General features: G+C 43.5%; 1 protein-coding gene across 2 annotated transcripts in view; it reads left to right on the top strand.

The window, feature by feature from the left end:
- Positions 1-18,711, top strand: part of UBAC2 (UBA domain containing 2) — a 162,392-nt gene that overhangs the window by 107,062 nt on the left and 36,619 nt on the right. For both annotated transcript variants that reach the window (XM_063425460.1, XM_063425452.1), the window contains exon 8: positions 7,677-7,922. In XM_063425460.1, coding sequence (XP_063281530.1) covers positions 7,677-7,922 — 246 coding nt within the window. The remainder of the gene's footprint in view (positions 1-7,676; positions 7,923-18,711) is intronic.

Below are 18,711 nucleotides of genomic sequence, written 5' to 3'. Positions count from 1 at the left end.
CGGGTGATTTGTGGGTACAAATGAGAGCCCCTTCATTAATAGATGGTTCTCAGTGTGGCTCAGTTTTCGTGTTGATAGGTTAAAGATCGGGATTACCTCTGTCTCGGTGGTTTGCCTCTCAGACCGGTATATGCCGCCCCTCTGTCCTCGTCTTGTGATGTAGCGTCTGGCTCTAGATCTTGTTTGGAGCGTTGTTGTGTTGTGGTTCCTATTGATGTCGTACCTCTCTCTAAAAAATGGCTTGTGTTTTGAGTCTTTTCAGGTCTTTGTTGGGTATCAGAATCGGAGGTAGATTCACCTGACGTCTTGTCTATCGTGAATTGTTGCGGTCTTCTTATTGGTCGTCTGTTCCTATTGAAGCGAGGGGCCTCATTCTGGCCGCTAAGCCACCGATAGACCCTATGTTCTGTGTAGTCGTTTTTCACTTTCTCTTGCTTCTCCCGTTTGAATCTGATCAAATCCGTCTTATACTCTTTGACGTTCTGTTCCAATCTAAGGAGGGTCGGAAGCAGCTTCAGTGGATGTCAGCAGGATCACCTCTTTGGCCTCTAGTTGTGTAATTCTTTGTCTGATCTTAATGAGATCCTCTTTAACATCTTCTATTATTATGAGGATTAGGTCCAATGAGCATTTATTCAAAACTGATATCCATTTTTTGCAAACTTTTTATATATATATACATATACTCCCAAACACATATACATACATACATGTATGCTTATATATGTGACTGTGCATTTATTTTTGTGTATATGAGTTAGCTATCTAGTTATCACTGGGTTATTTGCATAAACTTACTTTCAGACTATCTTTGCCCTGCCTTATTTCTCTTAATATTTTAGCAATATTTAGTAAATTGGACTCTATTCGAGTGTTGCAAATGAAATGGTTGCACATATTTGGTTTTTTCATGCAATTAGTTCTGCAAATTTATAAAACATTGTTGCATGATAACTTCCTGTGGTCACACGGAGCTCAGTCAGGGGGTGATGAAGGAGCCATCTGCAAAACTGACCGATTAGCAATTAGTATGGGCCTATTACAGCAGGATGGGGGTAGAGCTGGAGCTCCACCTCATCATGCCCTGAAATAATTGTTAATTCCCATTACTAATTGTTCACTTGCCATAATTGTACGGATAATTTCAAATACAGGTTAATACCATAGGAAAAGCATATATAACTAGTGATGTCGCGAACATAAAATTTTCCGTTCGCAAACGGCGAACGCGAACTTCCGCAAATGTTCGCGAACGGGCGAACCGCCATAGACTTCAATAGACAGGCAAATTTTAAAACCCACAGGGACTCTTTCTGGCCACAATAGTGATGGAAAAGTTGTTTCAAGGGGACTAACACCTGGACTGTGGCATGCCGGAGGGGGATCCATGGCAAAACTCCCATGGAAAATTACATAGTTGATGCAGAGTCTGGTTTTAATCCATAAAGGGCATAAATCACCTAACATTTCTAAATTGTTTGGAATAACGTGCTTTAAAACATCAGGTATGATGTTGTATCGATCAGGTAGTGTAAGGGTTACGCCCGCTTCACAGTGACAGACCAAACTCCCCGTTTAACGCACCGCAAACAACCGCAAACAGTCCATTTGCACAACCGCAAACTCCCCATTTGCACAAGGTTGGATACCAAGCTAACCGTGTCCCGTTCCTTGTCCTCACTGATGTCATTGAAGGTCTCTTCCTCCACCCAGCCACGTACAACACCAAGGGTCCCCGAAAGGTGACAACAAGCCCCCTGTATTTTTTTTACATTATTACATTTACATTATTACATTTACATGCATACACTACTAAACACACACACACACACACACACACAACATTCACTGCACTAACACACACTGCATTCATTACACTAACACACCTCTTTGGCCTCTAGTTGTGTAATTCTTTGTCTGATCTTAATGAGATCCTCTTTAACATCTTCTATTATTATGAGGATTAGGTCCAATGAGCATTTATTCAAAACTGATATCCATTTTTTGCAAACTTTTTATATATATATACATATACTCCCAAACACATATACATACATACATGTATGCTTATATATGTGACTGTGCATTTATTTTTGTGTATATGAGTTAGCTATCTAGTTATCACTGGGTTATTTGCATAAACTTACTTTCAGACTATCTTTGCCCTGCCTTATTTCTCTTAATATTTTAGCAATATTTAGTAAATTGGACTCTATTCGAGTGTTGCAAATGAAATGGTTGCACATATTTGGTTTTTTCATGCAATTAGTTCTGCAAATTTATAAAACATTGTTGCATGATAACTTCCTGTGGTCACACGGAGCTCAGTCAGGGGGTGATGAAGGAGCCATCTGCAAAACTGACCGATTAGCAATTAGTATGGGCCTATTACAGCAGGATGGGGGTAGAGCTGGAGCTCCACCTCATCATGCCCTGAAATAATTGTTAATTCCCATTACTAATTGTTCACTTGCCATAATTGTACGGATAATTTCAAATACAGGTTAATACCATAGGAAAAGCATATATAACTAGTGATGTCGCGAACATAAAATTTTCCGTTCGCAAACGGCGAACGCGAACTTCCGCAAATGTTCGCGAACGGGCGAACCGCCATAGACTTCAATAGGCAGGCAAATTTTAAAACCCACAGGGACTCTTTCTGGCCACAATAGTGATGGAAAAGTTGTTTCAAGGGGACTAACACCTGGACTGTGGCATGCCGGAGGGGGATCCATGGCAAAACTCCCATGGAAAATTACATAGTTGATGCAGAGTCTGGTTTTAATCCATAAAGGGCATAAATCACCTAACATTTCTAAATTGTTTGGAATAACGTGCTTTAAAACATCAGGTATGATGTTGTATCGATCAGGTAGTGTAAGGGTTACGCCCGCTTCACAGTGACAGACCAAACTCCCCGTTTAACGCACCGCAAACAACCGCAAACAGTCCATTTGCACAACCGCAAACTCCCCATTTGCACAAGGTTGGATACCAAGCTAACCGTGTCCCGTTCCTTGTCCTCACTGATGTCATTGAAGGTCTCTTCCTCCACCCAGCCACGTACAACACCAAGGGTCCCCGAAAGGTGACAACAAGCCCCCTGTATTTTTTTTACATTATTACATTTACATTATTACATTTACATGCATACACTACTAAACACACACACACACACACACACACAACATTCACTGCACTAACACACACTGCATTCATTACACTAACACACACACTGCATTCATTACACTAACACACACACTGCATTCATTACACTAACACACACTGCATCCACAACACTAACACACACTCTGCATTCACTACACTAACACACACACTGCATTCACTGCACTAACACACTGCATTCATTACACTAACACACACTGCATTCATTACACTAACACACACTGCATTCATTACACTAACACACACTGCATCCACAACACTAACACACACTCTGCATTCACTACACTAACACACACTCTGCATTCACTACACTAACACACACACTGCATTCACTGCACTAACACACTGCATTCATTACACTAACACACACACTTCATCCACAACACTAACACACACTTTGCATTCACTACACTAACACACACTGCGTTCATTACACTAACACACACACTGCATCCACAACACTAACACACACTCTGCATTCACTGCACTAACACACACTGCATTCATTTCACTAACACACACACTGCATTCATTACACTAACACACACTCTGCATTCATTACACTAACACACACACTGCATCCACACCACTAACACACACTCTGCATTCACTGCACTAACACACACTGCATTCATTACAGTAACAGACACACTGCATTCACTACACTGACACACACTGCATTCATTACACTGACACACACTCTGCATCCACTTCACTGACACACACTCTGCATCCACTGCACTGACACACACTCTGCATTCATTACACTGACACACAGACTGCATTCATTGCACTAACACACACTCTGCATTCATTACACTGGCACACAGTCTGCATTCATTGCACTGACACGCAGTCTGCATTCATTACACTGGCACGCAGTCTGCATTAATTGCACTGACACACAGTCTGCATTCATTGCACTGACGCACAGTCTGCATTCATTGCACTGACACACAGTCTGCATTCATTGCACTGACACACACACTGCATTCATTGCACTGACACACACACTGCATTCATTGCACTGACACACACACTGCATTCATTGCACTGACACACACTCTGCATTCGTTGCACTGACACACACACTGCATTCATTACACTGACACACACACTGCATTCATTACACTGACACACACACTGCATTCATTACACTAACACACACACTGCATTCATTGGGGGGAGGCCGGCCGGGCATGGGGGTGGGGGGGGGGCAGACCTCGTGCTTTGTCAGGGGCCCCAATATTTCTGGTGGCGGCCCTGCAACAATGTACTGCTGTATACTCATACCCTCAGTGCAACTAGCCATGATATACGCACGTTCAGCCTAGCATGCTCAAATATAACACACTTCTGTCTAAAAAAAATGATACAAAAAAAAATGCAGCTTTAGAATGAATCTAAAATGGATGCTGTCCAGGAGGTGGGAGGGTCTGGGAGGGAGGGTCTGCTGCTGATTGGCTGGAATGTGTCTGCTGACTGTGAGGTACAGGGTCAAAGTTTACTCAGTGATGACAAATAGGGGGCGGACCGAGAGGGCGGACCGAACATCGCATATGTTTGCCATCCGTGGCAAACGCGAACAAGCTATGTTCGCCAGGAACTATTCGCCAGCGAACCGTTCGGGGCATCACTATATATAACACTAGTATCTATTTTCCTTCTCACACAATCTACATTTGTTTGGCCTTGTTACTAAGGATACATTAAATGCTTCATTTTACTTACATCCCACAATCTCCCATTTTTTCCAAATTTCTTCCCATCCCTTCTCATTAATAAATTAGTCTCTACACTGGCCCCAACCCTTGTAAATTAAAGTCTCAAAGAAATACTATAGGGTCAGGGACATATGTATCCCTGACCCAATAGTGTTAAAAACACAATCTAGCCCCCCCCCCCCTACCTCCCTAAATACAGTAAACTTCATTCCAGTCTGCCCCTCCTGGCTCTGCTCCTGATCTGCCTCCTTAGCTGACATCATCAGAAGTAATGTTCTGAGCCAATCACAATTATTTCACATAGGAAAGCATTGAATTGGCTGATATTGTCAAGATCAGGGGCAGAGTCAGCACAAGCCATATACAGCCCTGGCAAATCAACATCTCCTCGTAGAGATGAATTAAATCAATGCATCTATATGAGAAAAGTAAATTGTCTACATGCAGAGGGTGGAGACAATGAATGGCAGTGCTGCCAGCACTGCCTTAGGAAGCGCCTCTAATAGCCATATGAGTGGCCAGTGGAAGTATCCCTAGACTGTAATGTAAACACTGCATTTTCTCTGAGAATACAATGTTTACTGCAAATAGCCAGAAGGTAATGATTATACTCACCAGAACAAATACAATAAGCTGTTGTTGTTCTGGTGACTATAGTGTTCCTTTAATTATAATACAATTTGCTTCTTCTTTTACACTACCAATTCTTCTGCCCATATCCCTTCTATACTGTTGATACACTAAAGAGTAACACTTTTGCATTTTATTTTTTTCTATCTGGAGTGTTTTTTTATAGTATACTGTTCACTGCACATAAACACTTACATGTTTTGTTGTTATGATGCTGAACACCTTAAACAAAAAGCCCATTGTCCAAATTCTTAACAAACACAAAACCTATCATTAGTGATATATGGTTTATTCAGCATAATTAAGGATTTCTTTTTAGGCGCACCCATTCATATTATAAATTAGCTTTTAAAGGACAGAAATGGCTTTCTTTAAATATCCTATATGTATACCTAACACAACATTAGTACATTTTTGCTTATAATTTTTACACATCTAGTGCAACGAAAGAAAATAATTCAAAATAGCTTCTCATATCAGTCCTGATGGTAAAATACCTTTGTGTGTCTATGATCTAAATCAACTTTTGATAGTTAATGCTAATCCTTTACTAATCCTGCCCCTATGCTTACACCATCTCTAACTGTATACCTATGCTAAACTTAACCCTACAATATCCCTAACTCTAAAGCAGCACTAACTCTAACCCAGCATTAACCCTGACCCTGCCCATAATCCTAAGGGATTCCCTCTGCTTGGAACCGTACTGATATCAGCAGAGGGGTTTCAAACTAAAACAGTAGAGGGTGGTCTGTGATTGCCATCTACTGCCTGTAATGCTGAAGCTTTGGCATTCTGCCTCTGCTGACCACACTGTGATCTGTGCTGGGCAGCTGACGTACCCAGCACTGACAACAATCAGCAGGGGGAATGCAGGGAGAATATGGGGTACTCCCTTAGAGTGTGGCCCGTCCGAAAATAACTATGGTTGAGCAAAGTAGTTCAGCTGTAAGATTTAAATTGATTTAAAGAGCTGTATGCATGCCAGGCAGTCCAGGACCACCATATATGCCTCCAGGATTTAACCTTCTCTTTGTAGGACACAATGGCACATCTTAACACCGTTAAGGAATTGAGACTGTTTGACCGGTAAATCTTTCTGAACAAACAACTGGTTTCTAACCTTGGTTCATTATTGTTGGTCCTGACTACAATTCAGCTTGTATCATGTGCATACTTTTTATACTTTAACCGCCATATCCTTCTCTGACATTGGTATTTGTTAACAATCTTGCCTGGCTCACCACATCTTTTTTTCTCTCTCTCTCTCTCTGGTAATTCATCATCATTCTTGATGATGTCTGACAATGATCAGTCCTTAACCCACATCACCTCTTTCCTTTGTAGTTTTATGTCTTGGTTTGGTATTGAATACCACCTATATTCTCATATATCTCTGTTCTTTTGAACTTTTTCACCCATTTTCATCAAATGTGTCTTGTCTCTTCTCAACTGATCACCAATATATGACATGTAATCTTTTTACCAAACAATCTTTCCTCCGTTCACTTTTATACTAGTATACATATTAACTATCATCTCATGATATTACTAAATCCTACAATTAACCCAAGTATGGATCCTCCGGAGGATGCCACATTTTATGCTCCACTCTCTTTCTCTTCTTATATTTACATGACAACTCCACTTCCAACAAATAGCTTAAATCAGCCAGTTGCTCATTTACTGTTTACAGAAATTATTTGCTTATCTTATCAAACCTGCACTCTTTTATGGATCGACTCCACATGTCTGCTATTCACTTCCACATCTCCAACACTAACGTCCTCACAATCCTTAGAAGTCATCTCTTTACAGAAGTTTATTAAATATTTGTATTGTGTGTTGGTTTGTGTAAAATCCTTATTGTTTTATACCTCTTTATCCACTGTAGCACATCATTTATAAATTCAACACTTTGTTTACACGCCCATCCTTTTAAATACTTCCTATTATAGTTCTGCATAGCCCTTACCATCTACCAAAATGTCGCTTTTTATTAACTTGCATATTTTATGTTAAATTAATCCACAGCAAGGCTTGATTTCCAACCACGTGTTTATATAACATTCATAATCAATGTGTAAATTCTGATATCTTAAATGTTGTTTAATATAACTTTTTCTGCCACAGATATCGGGTTTTTGTTACAACTGGGATGTGCTGAACATTTGCAAGATATTGTTTATTCCCAGCTGGCTTGCAGATCTATTTTCTCATACACTTGAACCATTATTCTCATCGGAGGAACCAGTGAATGAAGCGCGTGTTGGGATGGGTGCAACAGTAGACATCCAGCGGCAACAGCGAATTGAGTTACTTGATCAACAAATCATGTTTTCCCAAATCGCCCAACTAGGAAGAAGACCACAGCAACAGGTAACATATTAGTGCTTGGTATATAAATATTTAGTCCAAATGCCAAAACAAAGTATGTTCTGTAAACCTCAATTGGATAAAGCATAGGCAAAAAAACAACAACAAACAGAGACATGTTCAGTACTGCTGTGTGGAAAATGTGCACAATATCTCTAAAATCTCCAACCTGCATTAATTATTTGCATAAGAAGCAGGTGCTTCAAGCTGTACCTTGTCATTATCTCAGATTGTGACTAGTGATTTTGCAGGAAACCATGTACAACTTCCCTGCCTAAATTAAACCACAACGAGTTCCTGCATAATCTTTTAAAATACATACATGACACGTTTAGCTTCACTCATTTGTGCCATGCAATTCTTTAATGTGAGAATTCACAATAAAATTAGGTAGGTGATAAAATACCGTAACATGCCATGCTACTCTATTTATTAAAAGGATTCCCAATTCTAAACTTCTAGGAACATCGTGGAGGCAGTAAGTTCTAATCACATAACTACAAGCCAATAAGACTGTGTATGATAAAATAATTTGCTAATGTGAGAATTAAATAATATTTAAACAATGACTGTGACTACTGTGGCTTATTGACCATGTATGAGTCAGAGGAAGATGTGTTTCTTTAACTTTCTTACACCTTTTTAATCAACATATGGTTGTGTAAAGCATTGTGTCAGTCTTCCCAAACCATTTAAAAGATGCTGATATCTCTTTGCATGTTTGGGCTTGTACAAACAAAGTATAAAAAACTAAACAAGGGGGGCGGGGCCTGACTGCAGAGGGGAGCAGACGCATGTCGCTGCTGCTCCCGCTAATCAACTCGCCTAAAGCCGATTATCGATCGCCAGAGGCAGTAAACTGGAGTCCTGGTGCTCCCAAGCGATAGGGGACGTCGAGACCAACATGATGACACCACGCAAGTGGTTCTATGTCCCGGACCCGACCCACGCGAATTTACGGCCTACAAGCATGGTAGCGGTGGGAGAGACGGCCGCTCCCCCACTGCAGACACACGCGGCAAGGCAGAGCTGGAAACCCCGTTCCCCCCCCTATGGACCGGAGGGGGTTATCCCGGTCCCTACCGAAGCGACACACATGGCTATGCGGAAGGCAACTGCCCACCCGGGCTTGGGCTCCGGACGTTTCGGGCCTAGCAACTCTGCAGAGGCACCTAGCCTTACAAATCCTGAAACCGCACAAGTCACAAGCCTGGATTTAATCTTCCAACAATTCATGGAAAAGCTGGACAGAATCTTTGCAGCACCCCAAGTACACAACGTAGGTACAGAATGTGGGTCGGGGAAAAAGGGTCGGAAAGGGCCTCCTACGGGCGCCACACACCTTTCAGCGCTACAATCCAGCACCGACCGCCCTCCCGGGCCGGGGGTCACCAGGAGGCTAACTCCACAGCATCGGCCACACTGCCGGAAGCCTAACCGCCGCTGGCGGCGACGAACCACCGGGGCTATCCGAAGCACCCACTCAGGGAAGAACTCGGCCTCTCGTGGCACCCGAGTTCGTGGACCCAGGATGCAGACCCCACACGGAGCCTGGGGCCAAGGGGAGACCCGACCGCCCCCACACCCCCCCCGCACTCAACGCAAACAGCCCCTCACAGACAGCAGACACGGATGGAGGTTCTCGTCAGGATCTGCCGGAGAGGACGACTCATCAAGGCATCATCCCGACCACGATACCTGGCCCGTCCAGCCAGCACTCAGAGCCGGCATAGGCTGAGCAAACCGACCGTCTGCACGATACCCCAGCGGACCTCACAGTGGAGGCAAGATTGGACACTGTCGGACAACATAGCATTTAAAAACTCGTTAGCAGCATAGTGCTTAAGCATACAGTATTTACCTTCCTTCGAATCTTGCTAACAGATTTTCACTGCTCACAATGCTACTGAGTATTAGGCCCCCGTTTACCAGTATATGATAAATGGATTGGACCTCCAGCTAAGACTAACTAAATTTGTATGCCAACAACACTTCTAGCATATAGCCTGTTCACTCGGTTAATTGACGCATGAGACCAAAATAGCTGTAGGTAACCTTATCTATTTGTTCAACTTAAATGTCTAGGCCTCTTCTTCTTCTTTGTCGATGTACTGAAACTTGTGTGTCGGTATTCCATGCCCGCCCAGCCTAGCACCGGCTCGGGATACCTGCTTAGCCAGGTCGGGGGCCCCATAGCCTGTTTATCTCTCTGTTATCACCATGCCAAATTAAGCATAGAATATATACCGTATGTTAATCATCAGTTATACTCTTGTTTCTTTTACTCTCTCGATGATGGTATCACCGTATAGTCCTGAAGCTACCTTTCTCGTTCTAAGTCTTACTAAACAATTTATGGTTCAGCCTGTCTCTTTAAAATCTTTAAATGGAAAATTCTCATTTGTTTTCCCTACTGCTGAACACACAGATAGTTATCTAGCTTGCTAGAATCCAGAACCCCACGATTGGCACACCATATGCCCTGTCTACTGTGGTACCAACTACCTAAATGCATGGCAATTTTAGGCCTATGTTTATAAGGCTATTGTTTGTTTAATTTCGTGCAAGGGAAACTACGTCTAGATAGGATGTGTCTTCATCTGCACATGTATGTTTAGAATCAACCTGCTCGCAACTCACTGTTTATTGCTTAATCTACCTGACCAGTACCTTTAACACTGAACTGGCCAGACCTGCCTACCTGCTGTAGTTAGCATGTACCTAGTATAAGTACCTAATGTTTTTCTCACCCACGTGTAACCTGATACTTGACTAGCATGACCTAACGAGATATCACCCCGGATCCCGCGATCCTTAGCTTGTATTCCTTAAAATGGAGTTTAACTACACTATAAAAAGAAAAATGAGGCATTGAAATTCTGGAAATGTACTCTAACTTTGCATATTGTTGTACTAACCCTATTATGTAACTCGCTTAAACGTTTCCTCCGTCTTCTCTTCTGTACCCCATAATATATGCCTTTAATAAAAATCAGATTGACAAAAAAAAAAAAAAAAAACTAAACAAAAAAAACTGCAATACTGAATTGGACCTTGTGAGTCCAGTTCAGTCCAGACTCCTATTATTTGTACTGCGACTGTGGTATTCAACTGAATGGAGTACCTATTGGGCAAGGGAACAGAAGCTAGTAGGGGTGGAATGTGAGTGCAGTGCTTCTATGCTCAACGATAAAATGCTGCCTATTCACTCACCAAAACCACAATCCTTCGATTTTCCCCTTTGTGTGTCTCCATTGTGACTTATGAACAAGCCGCCCCTGACTGTATGGCTAGTGTACCAGCTTCTACTAAGAATTGTAGCAGTGTGGGACAAGCCTGCCATATAGATGGTTTTGTTGTGTTTTTGTTTCACTGCGGGACATAATAACTCACCACATAACATATAGATAAGCAAGATTGTGTTGGTTCTTCAAAACTCACCCTGTATCATGGGGATGATGTGATTCAGTGGCCAGAGATCTAAACTCCCATCTTCTCTTCCTTGCACTATGAGTTAGTGTTTATAATGCATTCCCTTTTTTATGCATTCCCTGTCACCGGGCACTGCACATCCTTTTGGGGGGGATATAGGCAAAGCATAAATATTCAAGTCATATGGGTTATTTGAAAAGGTGAAGTAACAAAGGCATCAGGAGGTAGGAATGGTGCCATTGCTGTAATTGTAGTGTCAAAATGTGTTTATTGAAATATAGAAAAATTACAATACACAAATCCCTTAACAAACAGGGTTGGGTGTGGGCAAGAGAGTGAAAACTAGTCTTCTGTCAACTTGCAATGTGTGGTAAAGGATCTGTGGTGAAAAACTATGCCCTTCTTCCCCCCCTTCCCCCCCACCCCCATCACTATTACCTTATCCAATTCTTCTTGTAGGGTAATATTAATGGTAGACCAATATCAACCAAAGCTATTTAGGGTCTTATTTCTAAAACATTTTCAGTTTCATAGATTTTTTTCCCTTTTCTTTTAAAACCTCAGAAGAAATAACCGTAGTTGAAAAATGACGGTATAATTTGAATTTAAACTTGAATCCAAAAACCTTGTGAAGATATAAGAATACGTAATACAGCTTGTCTCTGTTCATTTCTTGGTTTCATTCAGTCCCCTGCTTTGTATGGTATGGCCCACCAGGATTACTAGTATAATTTATTATTTAGAAAGACTGAGTCCATTTTGCAGTACAAGGGACCATAAAGCTATTAATCTGTTTAAGGTTATATCTGAAATATATGTCACGTATTGCATGGCTATTAATCTGTTTAAGGTTATATCTTAAATACATGGCAGATATGATGCTCTGTGACAATGTTTTAGGATAGATTTATCATGTTCTCATTGATCAAATTTATCAGTAGACCTTTGAATGTTTTACGCGTGCAGCACAGTAACAAGACATGTTCATACTGATGCATTGCTGGCCTAAAAAGGTTTTTTTAACATTGATTTAGCTAAAAGTATTTAAATTCATATGTATTAAGGCAATTTGGCCTGGATTTGTGGGAGGTGCTGGTATCCACTCCTAGCCTACTTAAGGCACACCCCTTACCTTGTCCTTACCGTTCGAGGTCAGTGTTGAATGAGGATCCACTTCCGGGTTCTCTCAGACGCCATCTTGGTTTTCAGTATCCATGAGTTTTTTTCCGCGGCAAGCTATGTCCAGGCCTTTCCGTCCGTCCAGCTTCTTCTGACCCCGGTCTTCACAGTCTACTTCTTTCCCACACAGTCCACACTCATTATACTACTTACCCGTTTCAGGCTGTCCAGGTTTAGATATATTTTCACCACACGGTTTTCCTGTGAAATATTCATAATACCAGGTACGTACACCTGCTCATATCGTATTCTGCCATACATTTCATTTCTCCCCCCTAGGTTAGAGTACTGGCAATAGAGTCATAGGCTTCCCAATAGGTATTTACCCCTTCTTGGCAATTGCCATCAGTTAGTGGTTTTCCTTCCCCTGTTTTTCTGTGTTACAGAGAGGCCTAAAGTTCCTGCCACTACGACGGGTGGCCTCAAATCCCCTCGCGCCAACGCATAGATAGAGCCTCTCAAGCCACTTGGCAACTAGTAGGGCCTCACCTGTCACCAAACAAGTGTAATGTTTCGCCATCCGGCTAGCTAGCCTGCCAGTACGATTTGGTGGTTTTCATACACTAATTAATTGTTTTGTTTGTAGTATGTCTCCGGAAGGGGTAGGGGATTTCTCCCTGCCTATCACTCCGGCTAGAGCTATCACTCCTACACAAGGAGGAAAGGTAACTAGTCCAGCATCGATCAGATCCTGGACGATCCCTCGTATAACTACGGAATTGAGGAGACGGCAAATCCCCTACCCCGCTACAGCAAGGAAAGCAGAACTTTTCAAACTGCTACGCACTTCAACAAACAACATGGATCCCGGGGAAGGACCTAGCCAGTCCAACCCAGGAGACATACATTCCATGTTGTCTTCACTCATGGCGTCCATGAGCAAGGTCAACTCCAGGCTGGAGAAACTTGAGTCAGTCACCATGGCCCTTATTCTAGCAGGGCCACCCGCTGCTGCTTCACAAGCACCAGCTGTCTTGCTATTAGTTACTCCAACTATCACCCTGGATGACCAAGAAGTTAGCCCTGCTCATATGATCCCTGAGCACATTAAAAGAGATATCCTGGAAAGTAAAGACGTCAACCTGGCTTCCCTGCTGATTGCCTCCCAGGATATTGTGGAAAATAAGACTTATGCTTATGATGATGTGTCTGTTGTTGTCAGATCTAGGGACGCCCGCCTAAACAGAAAACTGACTATCCCTGAGTTTGTACTGGCCTTTGGTATTTACCGGGATGTCATCTGTGCGGTCTATCCCAATAGAAGAGAGGAGTTTGATCTTTATATGCACAAGCTGGTATACCTGGGCAACAAATATGGTGGTCCAGCCTTTTATGATTACCATAGGTCTTTTTCTGCAAAAGTGTCTGAAGCCTTCTCCCAGTATGGAACAAGATCCAACTGGGGAAGGATTGATACCGTCATATTTTGCAGACACTTTGCAGGTCTAAGAACACCAGCTTGTGCATACTGCTCCTCTACAGCCCATATGACAAATTTCTGTCCCAACACGGCGGACGAACATGCCTCCACGCAAGGAGCTAGTTCCTCTGGTGTTCCAGAGAAATTGTCAAGAGACAATGTCAAGAGTCAAGAGACAAGTTTCTGGGCAAGTCCCAGATATGTAATAATTTCAATGTTGGGTCTTGTAATTATAGCGGTTGCAGATTATTGCATATCTGTTTAAAATGTTTTAGGGCACATGCAAAAACCATGTCTCCAAATAAAATGTACTCCAAGCCTTACCTAACGTCCATTAATATGCCGGTATTTACTGCATTTATGTCACATCACCCGTCTAGACACTTGGTGGACTTTCTTATCTCGGGTTTAACAGAAGGCTTCCACACGGGTATTCTACACATACCATCAGGGACTCTGGAATGCCCTGATCTACAATCCGCACAACACAACCCCACAGCGGTTGACACTCTCATAGCCCAAGAAGTGGCTGAGGGTTTCGTATTGGGGCCTTTCAAAGCTCCTCCATTCATAGAATGGCGCACTAACCCCATTGGTATTGTCACAGGGAAATCTTCTCTTAAACAGAGACTCATCATTGACTTGTCGGCACCACACTCATCGGCCAACCCCAGTCTTAACTCCCTCATACCCTCCGAGGAATTCTCCCTGCAATACACCACCATTGATCACGCCATTACAGCTATCATACAAGCAGGGGTCGGAGCCTGGCTTAGTAAGACCGATATTACTAATGCCTTTAAATTACTGCCAATCCACCCCATACTGTGGCACCTGCATGGCATCAAGTGGGCCGGGAACTACTATTTTTTCTTCCGTTTAACTTTTGGGTCCAAAAGTAGCCCAGCTATTTGCTGAAGCATTGTGCTGGTTACTATTGAACAGATGCAGATGCCCTACGGTATTACATTACTTGGACGATTTCTTACTGGTCGAGGAGAATACTTCCCCTCCTAGTAGCCTCAAAGCTACCACCAAGCTATTTGAGCAACTAGGTGTACCAATCTACCCTAAGAAAATGGAGGGGCCAGACACGATTAGCACTTTCCTGGGTATTCAATTAGACTCAGCCACAATGCAAGCAAGCCTACCACATGACAAGATAGTGGAACATTCCTACATCAACCGCTACCTTCAGCTCGGTACTTGCAACCGCAAAGAGCTACAGTCCCTGCTGGGATCACAAAATTTTGCCATGCGTATCATACCTCAAGGCCGCTCCTTCATATCACGACTCTTTTTCCACGCTTCCTACACGACACACACAGGTTGTCCTTCGATACCCAAGCTACGGAAGACCTAAACATGTGGAAGAGATTTTTAACCACTCGGAATGGTAAAAGTATGTTCCTCCCTCAATTGACTGACTCATCTCCTACCATTTGGTCAGATGCACTTCAACAAACAACATGGATCCCGGGGAAGGACCTAGCCAGTCCAACCCAGGAGACATACATTCCATGTTGTCTTCACTCATGGCGTCCATGAGCAAGGTCAACTCCAGGCTGGAGAAACTTGAGTCAGTCACCATGGCCCTTATTCTAGCAGGGCCACCCGCTGCTGCTTCACAAGCACCAGCTGTCTTGCTATTAGTTACTCCAACTATCACCCTGGATGACCAAGAAGTTAGCCCTGCTCATATGATCCCTGAGCACATTAAAAGAGATATCCTGGAAAGTAAAGACGTCAACCTGGCTTCCCTGCTGATTGCCTCCCAGGATTTTGCCATGCGTATCATACCTCAAGGCCGCTCCTTCATATCACGACTCTTTTTCCACGCTTCCTACACGACACACACAGGTTGTCCTTCGATACCCAAGCTACGGAAGACCTAAACATGTGGAAGAGATTTTTAACCACTCGGAATGGTAAAAGTATGTTCCTCCCTCAATTGACTGACTCATCTCCTACCATTTGGTCAGATGCGGCATCTACCACAGGTTTTGCAGCAATTTTTGGGAACTAATGGCTTTGGGGCAGCTGGCCTACAGCAGTTCAGGATTTGGAAGGTTTTTCCACTACCTCAGCTCTCTTTGAGATCTATCCCATCGTGGTGGCTGCCGTAGCATGGGGTCATTTATGGGCAAATATGCCAGTTCGTTGTTACTCAGACATTACATCCTGACTCTACCTCACTCCAAAACCAGTCAGCACATACCAGTAAACATTCCATACTATCCCACGCACAACAGGTGGTGCCCCGTCAGGGTTCTTGATGCATACATACAGCATCATAATTTACTACCATCACAACCATTACTACTATTACAAGGTTTGGTACTCACCACTACAACCTTCATGACCTACGTCAGGTCTTTGCTCACTCAACTGGGCCTCAATGCAGCTAACTACTCAGGGCACTCCTTCCGCATAGGAGCAGCATCCACAGCCTCCAGTGTCAACATTCCAATTCATGTTATAAAAACACTGGGGCGCTGGAAGTCATCCGCTTACTCACGATACATACCGAACCCAGTACAAGAATTAAGGGATGCTTTCAAAAACATGTCTGGTTGATAAATGTATCTGTATTGGTTGTCTGTAATAAATTTCATTACTTAATTTTTGCCCTCTTCTTTCTCAGGCCTACCTCATCGTCGGTTCCGGCACACCACAACCGACTTGCCCTTTTTACTATCCTACATTTAATTATGGTATTTCACTCTGTACTATCATAAGCACCTAACACAAGTATTAAGGCAATTTGGCCTGGATTTGTGGGAGGTGCTGGTATCCACTCTTGGCCTACTTAAGGCACACCCCTTGCTCCTTACCGGTCGAGGTCAGCGTTGAATGACCCTCCCACCACACCACATTTTAACATTTATTTCCTTTCTATTTTCTTTTTCCTGGGTAGGCCCGCTTCTTTCTCAGGCCTACCTCATCGTCGGTTCCGGCACACCACAACCAACTTGCCCTTTTTACTATCATACATTTAATTATGGTATTTCACTCTGTACTATCATAAGCACCTAACACAAATATATATATATATATGTATATGGCTTCTCCAAAACTGATGTCCCTCAAAGATATATGTTCCAAGATGCAAAAATATTTTTTCTGTAGGGGAAATGTTTAAGGTACTCACCAACCGCTTTCTCCATGATTATATATAAGGATATGGATCCAATTCTTATATGCTGTGGTTCAGGTCTTACCCTGAACCTAACTCAGTCCTGCCCGTGCAGGCTGATTACTGAGTTCTTCAAACGAAGAGAGACCGAACTTCGTTTCGTATACCCATGCATAGGCGTGCGCACGGGGTGTGCCGGGTGTGCCTGGGCACACCCTAATCCCCGCGGCACGCCTATGGATTGAGTCCTGCAGGAACGGAGTTCCTGCACTTTTTTTGTGCAGGAACACTGTTCCTGCAGGCACTCAGCGCCCCCTTCCTCCCCCCAAGTCCCCCCTGTCATAGATGGGAGGGGGGGGGGGGCAAGAGGTTATGGACCCCCCCCGGTCGGCTCTCTCAATATCAGCCGCGGCGAGGGAGCTGTGAGCTCTCTGCTCCCTCTCGCCGCGCGCTGCTTGCTGATGCTGGGAGCCGGAATATGACGTCATATTCCGGCTCCCAGCTACAGCAGACAGCCCACGCGGCGAGAGGGAGCAGAGAGCTCACAGCTCCCTCGCCGCGGCTGATATTGAGAGAGCCGCCTGACCCACTGGACCCCAGGGACAAGTCCACGCCAGCACTCCAGGTAGGGAGGCTGGGTGGACATTTTTTTTATTAAAAAAATAATCATTTGTGTGTGTGTGAATGTGTGTGTGTGTGTCTGTGACTGTGTGTGTGTCTGTTTGTGTGTGTGTGTGTGTCTGTTTGTGTGTGTGTGTCTGTTTGTGTGTGTGTGTGTGTGTGTGTGTCTGTTTGTGTGTGTGTGTGTCTTTGACTGTGCATGTGTGTGTGTCTGTGTGTATGTATGTATGTGAATGTGTGTGTGTGTCTGTGAATGTGTGTGTGTATGTGAATGTGTGTGTGTGTGTGTGTGTGTGAATGTGTGTGTGTGTGTGTCTGTGAATGTGTGTGTGTGTCTGTGAATGTGTGTGTGTCTGTGAATGTATGAGTGTGTCTGTGAATGTGTGTGTCTATGAATGTATGAGTGTGTGTGTGTCTGTGAGTGTATGTGTGTGTGTTTGAGTATGCGTGTCAGTGTGTGTATATATATATATATATATATATATATATATATATATATATATATACACACACACACACACACTGGAGTGTATATTATTTTTTTGGGGGGGTGGGAATCTTGGTTCCCACACTTTATTCCCCAGGACTTTATTCTCCCCTGTCGGCTCACGCAGAACCGGCGCTGAGTGTCGGCTCTGCTCTAAGCCTCCATGGGCCGGCGGGGAGCTCAAAGATCTACCTCACCGGCCCACAGCAGCATGAAGGGAGGCAGGAGAGGACCCGGGGAGCTCTAGACAGCAGCTCCGCCAGATTCCTCTGGCGAGATCTGAGCGTTGCCGCGGCAACGCTCAGATCTCACGAGAGTTAACTCTAGCCCCGCAGGCTAGAGTTCACTCTCCACTGGACCACCAGGGATGGCACATGGCAGCAAGGATCCCCCCTCCCTACATAAGGTAAGAAGGGAGGGGGGATATTTACTAATCTGCCCCCACCTCCACAATCTGTCCAAACATACAGCACACACACACACACATACAGCACCCACACACAAAAAGCACCTACAG

Source organism: Pelobates fuscus, chromosome 1 (assembly GCF_036172605.1).
Source record: "Pelobates fuscus isolate aPelFus1 chromosome 1, aPelFus1.pri, whole genome shotgun sequence".
Lineage (NCBI taxonomy): Eukaryota > Metazoa > Chordata > Amphibia > Anura > Pelobatidae > Pelobates > Pelobates fuscus.
The sequence above is the reverse complement of the archived record's forward strand: the minus strand, read 5'-3'. Positions and strand labels throughout refer to the sequence as shown.